Source organism: Kogia breviceps, chromosome 4, assembly GCF_026419965.1.
Source record: "Kogia breviceps isolate mKogBre1 chromosome 4, mKogBre1 haplotype 1, whole genome shotgun sequence".
NCBI lineage: Eukaryota > Metazoa > Chordata > Mammalia > Artiodactyla > Physeteridae > Kogia > Kogia breviceps.
Genome location: NC_081313.1, coordinates 171,747,288 through 171,764,117, shown reverse-complemented (window position 1 = coordinate 171,764,117; position 16,830 = coordinate 171,747,288). Strand labels below are relative to the sequence as shown.

The window sequence follows — 16,830 nt, the reverse complement described above, 5'->3', positions numbered from 1 at the left end:
ATCTCCAGCCCCAGCGTGTTAGGCGACTTCAGTTTCAACTGGAATTAGGCGGGACATCACGCCTCCAACCAGGGGGCTCCCATTGCCCCAACCAAGTTGGGATGAGTTCAGAGGTCCAAGAGACCCCTGGGCAGGGGCATCATTGTATAGTAGAACATGAAAGGTTTGGGACAGGCTCCTCAGGCCAGGCAGATTCTGGACTCACTGCAAGGGGAGTGTGCTTGGGGTTTGGGGACCCCGCAAAGATATGGGGAGGGTAACCCTGGCCGGGATGGAGTCATTTCGGCAGGTCACTCAGGAGGTCCTGGGCCCAGCCGCATACCCAGACGCTCAGGCAGGGGGCGTGGTCCGCGCTTCCCTGCCTAGAGAGTGTGGCCGATCAGCAGAGGCGTGGTTAGGGGCGGGGCCTCCGCGAGGCGGGGCGACGAGGAACCCGGGCAGCGGCGGCCGCTGCAGGAAATCGGGGCTGGGCCCCGCTGGCGCCGGCGCGCGATTCCGTCCCAATCCCCTTCCCAGCCGAGCGATCCTAGGGCCGGACCATGGACTCAACAGAGCCGGGTAGGCGGTCCGGGATACGGGATCAGAGAGGGGCCTCCCCCGACAGTATCCTACTTCCTAAATCAGTGAGGGACCCCGCCTATCCCTCTCCGTCCAGAGAGCCGGCAGAGGAGTTCCTGAATGGGGAGGACACGGGGATGCTCCACTGTGGGAACCCCCAAGCTGAGGGGGACCCGGGACACCAGTCCCTGATCCCCCCTCCCCCTTTGGAGTCTTCACCCCGGATGCCTGGGGGAGGGGGCCCAGGAAGGGGAAGTGGCCGCTTCTGCTTCTGATATCTGTGATGGGGGCAGGGTGTCACGACCGCTGATGGAGAGGGCAACGCGGCAGGATCCCCACCCGGCTACTCCATTGCCCGGGTAGGGGAACATGCTGATCTGGGCTCCCTAGAAGTGGTGCCTGCGGCAGAAATGTGGAAGGTCCGACTTCGTTTCCGCCTGTCTTTGTGTCTCTGCTTTGCATATTGATTGTCATTTGGTCTTTATGCCTCTTGTGGTTTCAGGCTGCCTGTGTGTGTTTCTGTGGTAGGCCATGTGCCGTTCTGTCCCACGTGTATTTCCATCTGTCTGGGCTGAGGTCCATGTGGTTCCATTGTCAAGCCGGCTCTGTCCCGGGAGACAGTGCGGCTGTATCTAGGAAGTCTGTTTTGCCGCTCTGCTTCTGGGCCAGTGCATGTGTGGGTGTCTCTGCTCCTCTAAGCAGCTGTCTCTGTGTTGGGTTGTGCCTGTCCCAAGTCGGGCCCCACCCAAGCCCACACTCCCTCCATCCCAGCTCAGACACCCATGCTATCCTATACTCCCCATGGGAACAGAACTGTCTCTCTCTTCCCTTTCCCTCTCTCTCTCTCTCTCTCTTTCTCCACCCCCCCCAGCCCAACCCCGACCCTCCAAACAACCTGCCAAAGTGCAGTGGGTGGAGGGAGGCTTCTGTTGGCCCATGTGTGATACTCCCCTCCCCAAGGGCTACCCTCAGCTCCTGAGAGCAGGAAGAGGTACAGTGATATCTTCCGGAGCCTGGACAACCTCGAGATCTCACTCGGGAATGTGTGAGTCTGTGCCTGAGTAACCCCAAATTCCACCAGAATCCCCCCAAATCCCTAAGCATTTAGGTGCCTGAAACACCATTAGGAACCTGCAACTTCTGGATCCTCAAAACACCTGAATATCCCAACATTGAACCCCCCAAATCCACCTGAAATCCCCAAAGTGCTCCTAGGGCCCCCACGTATCCTTCTCGTGACCCTTGTGACCCCTTAAAACATTTGAGAGCTTTATAATCCCACTCTGAACCCCAAAGTTACCTGGGATCCTTCAAATTCTATCTCAAGTCCCATAAAATAAGCTCACCTACTTTCCCCCCTAAAGCCCCATCCCTCAGGACTCCTAGATACAGTAGACATCACAGAGGTGATATCTAGGACCATCCCCAAACTGCCTTGGGACCCCCAGCACCCCTAGGTGGGACAGGCTGGGTGGAGGGTGGCATCCTGACACCCTTACCTCCCAGGACCCTTGAGATGCTGGCTGGAGACCCTGTGCTTTCAGGAGACCCAGAACCTGACAAGACCCCCACAGCCACTTTGGTGAGGGATGGGACCAAGGGGACAGGGAGGAGGGGACCTCAGAGGAGGGAGTCTGAGGAAGGTGGAGCCCCTCCCCTGCTTGTTCCTGAATGCTGTCTCCCTCCCCCTCAGACCAGTGAAACCAACCGTTGGAGTGGTCCCTCCCCAGAGGATCCTGCACCCCTTACAGGTAGGGGGGCTTTGAGGCCAGGGCAGTGGGCGGGGGGCAGAAAGGAATCCTTCCATCATCAACTGCCTGTTCCACGCACCAGGGACACGGCAGTGCACACAACAGATCTGAACCCCTGTACTCAGGCAGCCCCCAGTCTGAGTGGAGAATCAGTGTAAAACCTGGACAAATGAAAACAAGGGGGTCTTTGGGGAAGCCATAGGGTGTAGAGCAGGGTCGACTGGTCTGGTTTGAGAGCTCAGGGAAGTCTTCCACGGGAGAGTTCAGAGGTCAGAGGTCCAACCGTCTGCCCCAGGGGAGGAACTGGACTTGCGGCTCATTCGGACCAAGGGGGGTGTGGATGCAGCCCTGGAGTATGCTAAGACCTGGAGCCGCTACGCCAAGGAGCTGCTGGCCTGGACTGAGAAGAGAGCCAGCCATGGTGAGGGCCCCTTCTACTGGGTCCCAGGCCCTGCCCAGACCCTGCAGTGCTCACACCCTGCCTGACTCAGACCCCTGCTGTCTGCCCCCAGAGCTGGAGTTTGCCAAAAACATCATGAAGATTGCTGAGGCGGGAAAGGTGTCCATCCACCAGCAGGTAGCCATGAGCACACCCCCCCAGAGCCCAATCCCTCCAGAACCCCAGCCAGATACCCCTAGATCCTCAGCATCCTCCAACACCAGCCGGCCTCCCCCCACCCTCAGAGCCACATGCCACTGCAGTACATCTACACCCTGTTTCTGGAGCACGACCTCAGCCTGGGAGCCCTGGCCATGGAGACAGTGGCCCAGCAGAAAAGAGACTACTACCAGGTGAGGGGGCCCTTCATGCATTATTCCATCCACAACCACCTGGAGGAAGGCACCGTTACCATCAGCACCATTTGCTGATGAGGAAGCTGAGACCCAGGGATGCTGAGGAACTTGCCCAAGGTTACCCAGCAGAGATTCAAACCGGGCTTCCTGTGCTATTGCAAAACCGTGCTTTTGTTCTTCTGCGGGCCACGGGGCGAGGTGTCAAGTGTGCCCAGAAAGAGAGCCTTGGCATCTTTGGGTCCAGGCATAAAGGGTGGAGGTGACCACTGAGACTTTCTGGAGACACCGGGCTGGGGGAGGGCAGAGGTCTTCTGGATGAGAAGACCCAGGAGAGAGAGTGCAGACCCAGAAAAGGGTCCAAAGGATGAAAGACATGTGGCCCCAGTGAACGGAATGATCGAGTAGCCCTGAGGCAGCATCCCCATTCCCCATCCTTCCCAGCCCCTGGCTGCCAAACGGACTGAGATTGAGAAGTGGCGGAAGGAGTTTAAAGAGCAGTGGATGAAAGAGCAGAAGCGGATGGTAAGGTCTAGGGTGGGGGGCTGGGGAAGCGGGCTGGGGAAGGAGATGAAGAAGCAGTGACCGCGTCCCTCCTCCGCCCACAGAACGAGGCGGTGCAGGCACTGCGGCGGGCCCAGCTCCAGTATGTGCAGCGCAGCGAGGACCTGCGGGTGCGCTCCCAGGCGTCCCCCGAAGACCCGGCCCCCCAGGCCCAGCCGGGACCCAACAAGCAGCAGGAGCGGCGGCGGCGCTCGCGAGAGGAGGCCCAGGCCAAGGTGGGAACTTGGCCCCGTGCCCCCCTGTGCTTCGGCGCCCCTGGTCCCACGATCTGTCCCACACACCCTCCCTGCCTTGGTCTCTCCAGGCGCAGGAGGCCGAGGCACTGTACCAGGCCTGCGTCCGCGAGGCCAATGCGCGGCAGCAGGACCTGGAGGCCGCCAAGCAGCGGATCGTATCACACGTGCGCAAACTGGTGCTGCAGGGGGACGAAGTGCTGAGGCGGGTGAGACCCTAAGCCGACGGCTGCCCACACTCATTCGCCCCGGCGGGGCGCCCCCTGCCCCTAAACCGCCTCCAGGGCACCAGGACCCGCTCCCTCTCGCTGGACAGCCAGTGCCCGCCCCCCAGACCCTGACTGCACTTCCCCCTCGGCCCCCTCCCAGGCCGTCCTACCCCCAACATGACCCACCCTGGTTCTGACCACACCCCCAACCCCAGCTGCGCGCTCCTGTCCCTAAGCCGCCTCCCACTGCCCGGCCCCGCCCCCAAGCCGGGACCGAGCTGGTATCTCTCGGGGTCAGGCCACGCCCCAGGCTCCCAGGCCCAGCCCCTCTCTGACCTGAGGCCTCCGGCCCACAGGTGACCCTGGGATTGTTCGGGCTGCGAGGGGCTCAGGCAGAACGCGGCCCCCGCGCCTTCGCCGCCCTGGCCGAGTGCTGCGCGCCCTTTGAGCCGGGCCAGCGATACCAGGAGTTCGTGAGGGCGCTGCGGCCCGACGCCCCGCCACCCCTGCCACCAGCCTTCTCTTTCCAGGAGTTCACGCACAGCTGGGTCCCCAGGAGCGGGGTCAGGTAGGAGCCAAGCAGGTGGGTGGGGTTGTCCCATTCGTGGGAGAGTTGGGAATTTGGGGCTACTGCACTGGGGGCCACCATGCTCATGGCCATAAGAGCTTGCAGACCCAAGTACTTGGAGTTGGGGCCTAAACGGGATGCCAGGGTGATGCCATCCCAGGCCAGTTTCCTGGTTATCACAGCCCTCAAACCTCTCCTTTCAGTTCCCCTCTGGACACAAGAAAGAAGCTCTCTGGAGCCCCACCTCCACCGCTGGATGAGAGTGCAGCTGAGCCAGGCCCTTGGGAGGACACTGGCACAGGCTGGCAGGGTAAGTGCCGTGAAGGGCAGGCAGGAGTGGTGCTGGGGCAGCAGGCCATACCTAACTGGCCTGTCCCCTCCTAGGAACTCTGAGCCCCACTCTGGCCAGTGATGTGGACAGCATGGGTGGTGGCAGCGAGTCTCGGTCCCAGGACTCTCCCTCTTCCAGCCCAGGTGGGACCACCCTCCAGCCCCTGGCCAGGCTCTGACCCTCAATCTCAAACCCATTCTTTGACCTCTGACCTACCCTGCAACCCTGACCTATTTTCTCAACCTCTGACTCATTCTCTTGATCCAACTTCTGAACCACCCCCCAGGTTCTTCAACCCCTAACTCCTGACCTGTCTGACCCACCCCCTCCTGACCTCTGACCCTTCCCCCAAGGGCATCTGTGGGTGGTTTTGGAAGGCCGAAAACCAGGAATGTTTCCTTAGCCTTGGAGCCTCCCCATGACCTCTGTGACCCCCAACCTCTGTAACCCTCTGACTCCAGGCTCTGGCATGAGGCGGCTGGTGAAGGTCTCGTCCACAGGCACCGAATCTTCAGATGACTTGGAGGAGCGAGACCCTGGTGAGGCTGGAAGCAGGTAGGGGTGGGGTGGGGGTGGACTAGGCACTCCTGACCCTGTCTCCCTGCAGACCTGGGAGATGGGCTGGAGAACGGGCCAGGCACCCCGTTCAAGAAGTGGACACTGTCCAACGCGGCCCAGACCCACCGGCTGCGGCGGCTGCGGGGTCCAGCCAAGTGCCGAGAGTGCGAGGCTTTCATGGTCAGCGGAACAGAGTGCGAGGAGGTGTGACCTGGGCCGATGACCTAATGACCTCTGCTGAACCCCAGTGACCTCTCTGACCCCAGGCATCTCTCTGACCTGAGACCCCTAAGACCTTCCCACCCCTGGGACCTGCCCTGATCTGATGATCTCCCCTCCTCAGGGAGCAGGGACTCCCTGAGGATCCCTATGACCTCCTCTTCCCCCGCTGACCCCCGATGACCTCCCTGACCCTGTGACCTTTCCCTCAGTGCTTTCTGACCTGTCACAAGCGCTGCCTCGAGACTCTACTGATCCTTTGCGGACATAAGCGGCTTCCAGCCCGGACCCCCCTCTTTGGGGTCAACTTCCTGCAACTGCCCAGGGACTTCCCGGAGGAGGTGCCCCTTGTGATCACCAGGTGCACCACCGAGATAGAACAGCGCGCCCTGAGTGTGCAGGTGCCGCCTTGACCCTTGACCCTTGACCACCCCCAAGAGTGAGTGACCCAGCCCTCTCAATGGTCAGATTGCAAGACAGCTGTCCAACTTCCCACCCCTGCCCTTCAGGGCATTTATAGGGTCAGCGGGTCCCGGGTCCGCGTGGAACGGCTGTGCCAGGCTTTTGAGAACGGCCGAGCATTGGTTGACCTGTCAGGGAACTCGCCTCACGATGTGTCGAGTGTTCTCAAGCGATTCCTCCAGGAGGTGGGTGCTCAGCAGCTCAGGAGTCAGAGGCCGGGTGGGCTCAGACTGAGGACCCTCTGCAGCCCACCCACACCCATGTCCCCCCTGCCATTCCACCCCCAGCTCACTGACCCCGTGGTCCCCTTCCACCTCTACGACGCCTTCATCTCTCTGGCTAAGACCCTGCATGCAGACCCTGGGCACGACCCTGGGACCCCCAGCCCCAGCCCTGAGGTTATCCGCTCGCTGAAGACCCTCTTGGTGCAGCTGCCTGACTCTAACTACAACACCCTGCGGCACCTGGTGGCCCATCTATTCAGGTGTGCACTGTCCTTGACCTTGACACGTGACTTCTGACCTGAGGCACGGACCCAGGACTCCTTCCTTGGACATGTGACCACTGACCCCTGACACTGACCTCTGAGTGTGTTTTCTGAGCTCTGAAACTTAATACATGACTCCTGACTTTGGATGCTGACCCCTGACCCCCATCGCCAGGCATGTGGCTGCTGGTCGTACACAATGACTGGGACCACTTACCCATGACTTGGGCAAGTCGCCACTAGCCTGGCTTGCAGGTCCTACCCGATGACCAATAACCATACCCTCTGTGCCCTGACCCTTCTCCTCACACTGTCCCCAGGGTGGCTGCACAGTATGAGGAGAACAAGATGTCTGCCAACAACCTGGGCATTGTGTTTGGGCCGACACTGTTGCGGGTGCCGGATGGTCCAGGGGTAGCCAGTGCCGGCCCTGTCATCTGCCTGCTAGACTCCGTGCACCAGGCCCAGCTCATCGAGTTCCTCATTGTACACTATGAGCAGATCTTCGGGATTGATGACCTCCTCCTGGCCACTGAGCCCCTGCCCGAAGACCCCAGCCCACCCCCTACGACCCTCCCAACCAGCTCCCAGCCACCACACTCACAACCTGCCCTGGACGCCCTGCCCATATCCCTAGCCTCGGACCCCAACCCAGACACCATGCCCCTTAGTGCCCTGGAGAAGCATCCCGAGACCACACCCACAGAGGTAGGAACCTGCTGGGCCCACAGACATGGGGAGAGCCTTCTCTCCATTTAATCCTCTCGCTCTCTCTCCTGTCTTCCTTCCTTCCTCTCCCTTGAGAATTTTCTATTTCATTCCCTTTCTCCTTTCCTTATTTACCCTGCACTCATTCTAAAAGGAAAGGTAAGGAATGGAGTGGTGGGAAATAATGGAGTAACAACAGGGTAGAGCCTTGCAGAGATACTAACATGAGTACCATTCATTCCTTCAACAGAATATTTATTGAACACCTACTATGTGCCAAGCATTATTCTAGGCATCAGTTAGCAAAATATTCAAAGACTCCATCCTCTTGGTTGCCTACCTTCTAGTGGGAAAGAAACCAACAATAAACAAGAAATATGATACAAAGTCAGTTATACAGGATGTTACAAGGTGATGAATACTATAGAAAAAAGAAAGGGCAGGGTAAAGTAGGGGACATCAAGGGCACCAAGGTGAGAGGTGGTGGGCAGTTTGTAGCAGTAAATGGGAAGCTGTGAGTGGGTCTCATGGAGAAGATGGGTTTGAGCAAAGACTGGAAGGATGTGAGGGGGGAGTAAGCCAGGTGGAGATCAGGGGAAGGGTGTTTCAGGCAAAGGGAACAGCCAGTACAAAGGCCCTGAGGTGGGACCATGCCTGGTGTGTTCAGGGCACAGCCCCATGCTGTTATGAATGAGTGAGGGGAAGGTGGAAGGAAGTGAGGCCAAAGAGGGGTGTGCAAGCCTCCATAGACTGCACGCCTACAATGCAGGGGTGCTTGCATAGTAATTGCCCTAAGAGGTAAATACTGTTACTGAAAACCACTTACAGATGAGACTCTTAGGGGAGGCTTCCTGACCCTCAGGTCCTGATACACTCACTATTCCTGAGAGCTAGGATCTCCCCTGCAGCACCCCAGAGCTGGGAAAGCTGCTGCTGGTGAGGTGTGGGACTCTGAGAACTGGATTACCTCAGAAAGTGCTCGGGACACAGAGAAAGAATTCCAATTGCTATTAGCATTTAGCTAAAGGATGAACTAAAAGATATTCAGATAAGCTAAAAACCAGGCCTGAAATTGCAGAAAGTAGAGCAGGATGAAGACCGGTAATTCACCCATTCCTAATGCAGAGAAGGCTGTCACTTTCTGGGCTGGTCCTCTGTTGAACAAAGGCATTCCTGCCCTCACAGAGCCCACAGTTCAGATTAATGACACTGCTCTTCACAGGAGGACAAGCAGTACACTCTGAATGGCATCATCTCTCCCCAGATACCAAAACTTGCAAGGGAAATTTTGCATGTCTATGAGTCTCAAAGAACTGGCATTTTATTGCTGGAGGTCTCATTCTTGGGTTCCTTCTTGCAGGTTCCAACTCTGCAGAGGGACCAGGAAGAGGAAGTAACCAAAGACACCAAAAATGAGGGAGAGGAAGGTGAGTATGCTGTGGGGTAGCCCAGGGGTTCTGGGGTTACCCCTGCCTTGGGGTAGCTTGGCTGAGTGATGACAATGGGGGAGGGGTGTATCCAGAAGACTTAGGGGTGCTCAGCATTGACCACCCTATCCCACAGTGTCCAGCCAAAGCCCTGAAGACTCACCCCTGGGGACACAGTCCCGTGGCCACTTCAGCCGCCAGCCAGTGAAGTATCCCCGGGGGGGTGTACGGCCTGTCACCCACCAGCTGTCCTGCTTGGCCCTGGTGGCTTCCAAATTGTGCGAGGAGACCCCTGTCACATCAGTGCCCCAAGGGAGCTTGCAGAGACCAAGACATGGCCCTGCCACCACCTCCCGTGAGGGCAGCCCTCTGCGCCGCACCCCACTGCCCAAGCATTTTGAGATTACACAGGAGACGGCCCGGCTACTCTCCAAGCTGCACAACGAGTCTGTGCCCAAGGCCACCTGCTGCCCAGGCACCCAGCCTGAGGAAGCTGAGGACCATTTCTGACTATCCCAGCACTGTGACCAAGAAGCCCAGGACTGAGAATATGGGCCCAACATCCCAGGAGTCCAATGTTGGGGTGTCTGGAGAGTTCCTATGGGGAAAGACTACATGGCTAGGGGAGAACTAAAACCCTTCAGCAGCAATGTACCAGGATCCCCCCCCCCACTAGACACAGGTCAATGTCAAGCGACAGGGCCACTCAGGTTCAGAGGTCACTCAGGGTCGATACAGATCATGGGGTCCTTGAGGTCCACCCTAGTCTCTGACCCCTGGGATAGGGGTGCTTTTTGCTACTTTGGTTGTTGCCACTCCCCCATCTCTGTCTGCCTCCTTAGCTGATCCCAAGTGACCAGATATTGGAGGGTGTGGGCAACCCAGACTCAACATCCTGCCTGGGGTCTGGTGGTCTCGGAATAAACTATGTCCTTTATAACCTTGAGTGTCTTTCTTTGCCAGGGAAGGGTGACAGGGGAGAGGTCGGTGAGGCAGCATCCTTTCGCCCCATTTTAACGACCAGGGAAACCAAAGCCCCCTTTCTTTCATCTCAGAACACCCCCAGCACCTACATGCAGTAGAGGCTGGGCCTGGGCACCTGGCTGAGTCACACCGGGCCGGCCCCTCCCGGAGCTCAGCGTGGATCCGGTCCTACACAATCAAACAAACATAACTAAGTGCAGATAACCGAGACAATGGGGCTGTGTGCTCTGGGCCGTGGGAGTCCAGGGCCGCCACAGGCGTGGGCCGGGGAGGGAACAGCGCTGCCGGGGGCTGGATTTCGAGAAACCTGAGTGCGGCCGGAGAGTCAGCTGGGGCCAGAGAGGTCAGCGAGGAAAGGGAGCTCTAGTCCGGCGAAGCCGAGGAGGGGCTGGGGTCGCGGCGGTGGGAGCCGGGTCGGATCAGGGCGTGGCTTAGAACTCGGCGACGGATTGGACACGAGGGAGCGGGAGGGGTGGGGCCGGGGCAGGGGCGCCGACCCTGAGACCACCCGGAGGTGGGCCCGGGCGGCGCCAGGTCACGGCGGGAAATCTCGGGCAGCGAGTGACTCAGTCCCGCGAAGGCCCAAAACTACGGGCGCGTGAGGTGTTCGGGGACTAGGGGTGGGGGTCCCGCGCCGGAAGTGGAGAGGGGCGACCGAGGAGACGCGAGGCGGAGAGGAAAGAGGAGAGCTGCGGTTCCGGGCGATCCTGTCCCCGCCGCGGCAGCGGAAGAGAAGCTCCTCCAGGTAGTGGGGACCGGGAGGGGCGGGGCTCCCCCAGGTGGTGGGGGCGGGGCGCTGCGGCGGGGGCGGGGCGTAGGGACCCCGCCTCCAGCCCTCTCTTGGCCGCTCCCGCCAGGCGCACCCAGACGCTCTTCTGCTCCCGCCCTCTTCGCCCGGTCATGGGTCTCGGGCACGAGGCCACCCTGTCTGCGGCGTGACGGGCGGCTCAGGTGAGACCCGCGAGGACGGAGGAGGGTGGGCGCGGGGCCTGGGGAGGGCGCGGCACGTGCTGCGGGGCCTGGGCGCCGCCCCCTCCTCTCCTACCTCCTCCTCTTCCTCCCCCAGCCTGGGGGCCCCCAGAGGCCCGGCCTGCTGCCGCCTTCCTGATCGCCCCTTTTGTCCCACTCGGAACGGCCCGATGCCCCGCCTATTTCGGGAGCGCTCGCGCCCAAAGCCCGCCGCCCAACTTATGGGGCTGCCTCACTGCCCCCAATCTGATTGCCTGAGTCACTTCCATGTCCCAGCACCGACCTCCTGCAAGGTTCTAGCAGTGGCCCCACCCTTCGCGCACACACACCCCATGGGCTCCGCTCCCTGCGCTGACCCCAACACCAAACTGACCCTCCTTGCCTGCTTTCACAGCCCACACCCCTTTGTCCTGCCCTAACCGACACACACACACACACACACAGGTTGGTCACAGGTTGGCGCCATGTGGGCAGATGAGTTTTGTTTTGATTCTTTAGGTTAAAACCAAAACCACCCAGTCGTTTGATTTGGGAAATACCTAAGAGTCTTATTAGTAATTAAGCAACAGCTGCCCCACCCCACCCCCAAACTCACAGAGCTTGCTTTTCCAGGTCACCCTGGTCCCTACCACTACCACTTTGCCCTCACGCATTTGAGTTTGAGACCCTTGCCCTTCCTGTCCTAATCCTCCCTCTGGCTGCTGCTCCCTCCTGTGTCCTTCCAACAAGGACCTTCTGTACTGACCTTTCCCTCTGTGCCCCCAGATGGCCACCATGGGCCAGTGCTACTACAATGAGACCATCGGCTTCTTCTACAACAACAGCGGCAAGGAGCTCAGCTCCCACTGGCGGCCCAAAGATGTGGTTGTGGTGGCACTGGGGCTGACTGTCAGCGTGCTGGTGCTCCTGACCAACCTGCTGGTCATCGCGGCCATCGCCTCCAACCGTCGCTTCCACCAGCCCATTTACTACCTGCTTGGCAACCTGGCCGCAGCTGACCTCTTTGCCGGTGTAGCCTACCTCTTCCTCATGTTCCACACAGGCCCGCGCACAGCCCGGCTCTCACTTCAGGGCTGGTTCTTGCGGCAGGGCCTGTTGGACACGAGCCTGACGGCGTCCGTGGCCACACTTCTGGCCATCGCCGTGGAGCGGCACCGCAGTGTGATGGCCGTGCAGCTGCACAGCCGCCTGCCCCGAGGCCGGGTCATCATGCTCATCGTGGGCGTGTGGGTGGCCGCGCTGGGCCTGGGGCTGCTGCCCGCCCACTCCTGGCACTGCCTCTGCGCCCTGGACCGCTGCTCGCGCATGGCCCCCCTGCTCAGCCGCTCCTACCTGGCCGTCTGGGCCCTGTCCAGCCTGCTCGTCTTCCTGCTCATGGTGGCTGTCTACACTCGCATTTTCTTCTATGTGAGGCGGCGGGTGCAGCGCATGGCAGAGCATGTCAGCTGCCACCCCCACTACCGTGAAACCACGCTCAGCCTGGTCAAGACTGTTGTCATCATCCTGGGTGAGTGGCACCCTGCTTCCCAACTCCTGCAAGACTGATAGAGCATGATGGGAGGGGATGATGTGGGTGGGGAATGTTCTCCAAGGAGGTGCTACCTGAGCAGAGGCAAGGCAAGAGTTCCAAGCAGAGGGAACAGAAGGTGACAGCCCCAAACAGGACCAGCCCAGTGTCTCCAAAGAGGGGAAAAGGCCCACGTGACTGGTCCGCAGGAAGAGAAGGTCAGCACAGCCTCAAAAGGCACAGACAGGAGTCATATTTTGTTCTGAGTTCCATGGGAAGCCCGTAAGAGTTCTTAGCCAGGAGGAATGAGGTCTGGCGGTTGAATGTAGTAGAATGGTCTGAGCAGGGGAGGTGCACACACCACCCCCAAGAAACAAAGAGCATCTCTTCCTAATCATTCCTTTTCCGCCACCGAGTAATCGGTCGGTCCGGTCCCACAGTGACCTTTCCCCCAGAGAACAAATCTCCATGTAGGAATGTCCAGGGTCCTGTCCACTGTGTACCAGTTAGGAAAGGCTTTCCTCTGGCAGACAATCAGAGAAAGGTTTCCCCTCTTAGCATTTCTGTCCCATCATGCTGCAGAGGCAGCAAGACAGGCAGCTCTTCCCTACAAACTGCACAGCTGTCGCCCAAGCTCTGGAGACTACTCCAGTTCTGAGCCATTGCAACAGCTGGCCCTGCTCACATCAGGCTCCATCCCGCAGGGGCGTTTGTGGTCTGCTGGACACCGGGCCAGGTGGTGCTGCTCCTGGATGGTCTGGGCTGCAAGTCCTGCAACGTCCTGGCTGTGGAGAAATATTTCCTACTCTTAGCCGAGGCCAACTCGCTGGTCAACGCCGTGGTGTACTCATGTCGAGATGCTGAGATGCGCCGCACCTTCCGCCACCTCCTCTGCTGTCTGTGCCTTCGCCGGTCCACCCACAAGTCTGTTCGCTACACACCCTCCACCCAGACAGGCACTAGCACTCGCATCATGCTTCCTGAGAATGGCCATTCCCTGATGGACTCCACCCTTTAGCTAACCTTGGACTTTAGCAGGGTACAGCAAATGCCAGAGCTCTGCCCCTGGCCACGTGTGGGTGTGCCTGGCTCTACCCAATCTGCGGGCCAGACTTAAAGGCAGACCCCCAGTCTGGCTTGGCATGAAGCTACTGCCAGCCCTACCCAGGCAGACAACTGTGCCTATCTCAGGGCCTGTGGGTTGGGGTCATCTAAGCACCTGGGAGAGAGTTGAATGGGGTGCAGGAATCTGGCTCTTCAGTCATCTCAAGTTCTGGGGCTTTTTAACGGACACTTTTCTGTTTTTACTGCACATGCCTGGCAAGCCCTGTTGGACTGCTTCCTTGTCCATGGTGGCATGGGTAATAAAGGTGGGAGAGATGAGGGCTCCCTCAGGCCACGCTACCCAGTGCAACAGGGTAACAAGGATGGACCATGGGTGCCCCATCTGCCTGAGGCTGATTGTTTAGGGGTACAGACTGAGGAGTGCTGAGCGTGAGCTGGGAAAGGTTTATGGCCTTTTGCAGCCTCTAGTGGTCTTGCCTATCCCCATAAGAATTAAGGGGGTCTACAAGGAGGGGGTCTATAAGGAGTAAACCTTTCCGCTCTGAGGTCTCCAAAGCCTCTTCTGTTGTAACCTTAACCTGTCTGTCCCTATGTCCCAGAATTGTCCACCTCAGCTCAGGCTGAGCTGGGATCCTTCAACATGACATCTCCTGGACCCTGTTCCCATTACCCTTTGGTCTCTGCATGGTTGTTGCTTCATCTCTCTTGTTCCCTTTTGCCTCTGTCTCCTCCACCTCTTTCCCTGCCTTCATCTTGCCACCTGCCTCTCTGTCTCCATTCTCTGGAGCCCAGAGTAGTCTCTGGCCTGTGTGAGGCTTCTCTCACCTGCCTGCCCCTTTGTCTGAGTCCAGACTTAATAGTCAGATGTGTCCACCCCACTGCCCACTCCATCACCTACATACACACCTGTGGGCTTGGGGTAGTGGGGTCCATGGACCAGAATGCAGGATTTTAGAGTTGCCATTTCTCAAGCTTCTCTGATGTGCCTGGCACACTGATAAGCATTTTAGGTGCATTATTTAATCACCACCTGTATCTTGTGGCATAGGTATTATATATATTTTCATGTGAGGACAGTGGCTCAGAGAGATTGAAATTTGGCCCATGGTTACATAGTTTCAAAAGGGCACAGAGGTACATCGAGGGACTAGAGAGGCCCCTGAGGAAAGGACTTCGGATTTCCACAAAGTCTGGAGTTGGTCACAAGCTCAGCCTGGCTTTCCCCACTTCACCCTGTGGTCTAATGTGCCAGACCCATGATGAGTCCCCCTCTCAGATACATAGAGGCACCCTGCTAGGCACGGAGTAAACCAGGATCTGGATTCTCTCTGCTTACACACCTAGCCAGAATTTGAACCCAGGCCTCCCATCAGAGGCTGAATTCTTAAACTACTAAAGCATGCATTGCCAAAGAACCAAAAACGTGTAGATCTTTCTACAATAAATGGGGCTGAGTTTCCCTTTGGGAACATTCTCCCTGCCCTACAACAGCTTTGTGAGGAGGCAAGAACAAACTGGGGTGCCAGGTACTTCTGCAGGGTCCAAGGTAGGCAGTGTGGCTCCTTGAGCCTGGGGCCTGAATCTCAGAAGTGATGACCTAGGCCAGCACCTTCAGCCACGTGGATGGGTACATAGTCCTTGTCTCCAGGGAGCTCTAGGCCTTTTGGACAAAAGTATCACTTTGGGTGCCAAGGCAGCCAACCATTCCTATGGGGTGGGGACCCCTGACGGTCTCCAAAGGTAGCTCTGTTTCACCTGCTCTGAGCTGGCTGCTCTTGCATCAGCATCTTCCATGTTCTAACCCACACTCTTCTGGTCTCCTTCAGGATCTTGTCCCATCAGTTTTTCCCTCTCTGTAGGTCTCTCCTCTCCACCAGGTGACTTAAGGTTTTTGTCTCAGATGGTCCCTGAAGCTCTCAACCCGTCCCCCCACCACTGTTCTCTGAAGGATGCCAAAGTTACCCACTACCTTTCAGATCTCCTGTGTGGTGCTGCACTAGTGGCTGACCTTTTATCTTATTTTTAATTTTTTTTTGTGCGGTACGCAGGCCTCTCACTGTTGTGGCCTCTCCCGTTGCGGAGCACAGGCTCCAGACACGCAGGCTCAGCGGCCATGGCTCACGGGCCCAGCCGCTCTGCAGCATGTGGGATCTTCCCGGACCGGGGCACGAACCCGTGTCCCCTGCCATCGGCAGGCGGACTCAACCACTGCGCCACCAGGGAAGCTCTGACCTTCTTGTACAGGGTACCAGCTCTCCATGGTCCCCACATGTTCTAGTACTTCCTGTTACTGGGGCCAAGTGTCAGGTTTCCTTCATCAAGGAGCTTTCTAGGTTGTTCTTACACTAGCCTACATCATTCATTTCCATTCCCTTTGGAGTGCTGAATCTAATCAGACCAGTTGGTGTTTGCATTTCCTCTCCAGCAGTAATGGGAAGAAGATGGGCCCTGTCCTGAAGGGTTCCCAGGAGGTTGAGGTCCCTTTATGAGCCTGGTCTGGGGTCTCTCGCCAGTGCAAACAGGCTCTAGGAGGTCCCATGACTTTGGAGAAGTGATTTATGTACAAGAATAAATCGTTTTCTCTCGCATAAGAATCCTCTGATGCCAGGAGTCCTAACAGCTAGAAACAAAGGCCTGTGAAGATTCGCTCTGATTTGGGGGTGCATCACAGGGTAGGTCCTCAGAAAGCATCCTTCATGTGCTAGCGGAATGCTGTAGAGCAAAAGAATTAATAAAACAAGGTCACTCTTAAGCTGGACCTTGAAAGGTGAATAGAAGGGATTTCTGCAACTGAGAAAATCACTCAGTTTTGACCTTCCAACCACCATTACCACACGTACCCGTACCCCCTATGGAATATTAGAGGTGGGTCGGGGGGGGGAACTGGGAGGCCGGGAGCCCAAGTGACCCACCTGCAGGCACTGAGGCTGAGGGGAGCAGGGGTCTGGGGCTCCAGGCTTCTGGAGATGAATGGGGGTAGGGGTGTTGATGGGGTTCTGAGAAGCAAGGGGTGGCTTGGAGGAAGAGTGCAGTGCTCTGAGAAGTTAAGACTCTGAAATGTGTAGGTCCCTGAGGAGTGTGATGCTCTGAGACATGGGAGCCTATGAGGAAGAGTGGGGCCTGGGGGGGATTGGCTCTGAGAAGTGAGGTCCCTGAGGAGTAGGGACTCTGAGGAGATTTGCGGGCTCTCTGAGAAGGGGGCGCTCTAAGGATGTGTGCGGTGTAAAGTGTCTCTGAGTAGGGATGTTTGTGGGAGGTGGGGTTTCTGAAACAGAGCAAAGCCGGCCTTGCCCTCTCCGGCTGGAGGAGGGTAGGGGTAGAAAGCGCCGTTGCCTCAGCAACCCCCAACAGAGTCCTAGGCAGATAGGAGGGGCTGTAAGGGGCGTGCCTGTGGGCGAGGCACGGCGGCCAGCGCGGCGGCGGTTGGCTGACGGAGAT

The 16,830-nt window shown here is 58.2% G+C and overlaps 2 protein-coding genes across 8 annotated transcripts; both read left to right on the top strand.

Annotated features, from left to right (window-relative positions):
* The first annotated feature begins 391 nt into the window (after positions 1–391).
* On the top strand, positions 392–9,807 carry GMIP (GEM interacting protein). Of its 7 annotated transcripts, none has more exons than XM_067032583.1 (22): positions 392–558; positions 852–977; positions 1,430–1,603; positions 2,065–2,140; positions 2,252–2,309; positions 2,605–2,730; positions 2,822–2,886; positions 2,994–3,101; positions 3,546–3,626; positions 3,710–3,880; positions 3,970–4,107; positions 4,464–4,675; positions 4,879–4,985; positions 5,060–5,149; positions 5,468–5,545; positions 5,614–5,768; positions 5,996–6,184; positions 6,293–6,430; positions 6,533–6,729; positions 7,053–7,440; positions 8,801–8,867; positions 9,004–9,807. In XM_067032583.1, exons 4-22 carry the CDS (start codon positions 2,075–2,077, stop codon positions 9,375–9,377), a joined length of 2,808 nt encoding a protein of 935 aa, XP_066888684.1. In that variant the 5' UTR covers positions 392–558; positions 852–977; positions 1,430–1,603; positions 2,065–2,074; the 3' UTR covers positions 9,378–9,807. The 7 variants fall into 7 exon arrangements, with proteins under 7 accessions (XP_066888684.1, XP_058919368.1, XP_066888686.1 ...); XM_067032582.1 differs by having other exon boundaries at positions 422–558; positions 1,519–1,603; XM_059063385.2 differs by lacking the exon at positions 852–977 and having other exon boundaries at positions 398–558; positions 1,519–1,603.
* A 930-nt stretch (positions 9,808–10,737) lies between these two features.
* Positions 10,738–15,980, top strand: LPAR2 (lysophosphatidic acid receptor 2). Its single transcript, XM_059063399.2, has 3 exons — positions 10,738–10,802; positions 11,586–12,327; positions 13,032–15,980. Exons 2-3 carry the CDS (start codon positions 11,586–11,588, stop codon positions 13,343–13,345), a joined length of 1,056 nt encoding a protein of 351 aa, XP_058919382.1. The 5' UTR covers positions 10,738–10,802; the 3' UTR covers positions 13,346–15,980.
* Positions 15,981–16,830: the final 850 nt, after the last annotated feature.

Excerpts from the sequence above, each read along its gene's own strand:
- GMIP (XM_059063385.2), top strand. Across the intron at positions 3,627-3,709 it reads TGAAAGAGCAGAAGCGGATG|AACGAGGCGGTGCAGGCACT; the intron begins GTAAGGTCTAGG and ends CTCCGCCCACAG. Across the intron at positions 4,986-5,059 it reads CACTGGCACAGGCTGGCAGG|GAACTCTGAGCCCCACTCTG; the intron begins GTAAGTGCCGTG and ends GTCCCCTCCTAG.
- LPAR2 (XM_059063399.2), top strand. The coding sequence starts at position 11,586 with ATGGCCACCATGGGCCAGTGCTACTACAATGAGACCATCGGCTTCTTC. Across the intron at positions 12,328-13,031 it reads GACTGTTGTCATCATCCTGG|GGGCGTTTGTGGTCTGCTGG; the intron begins GTGAGTGGCACC and ends TCCATCCCGCAG.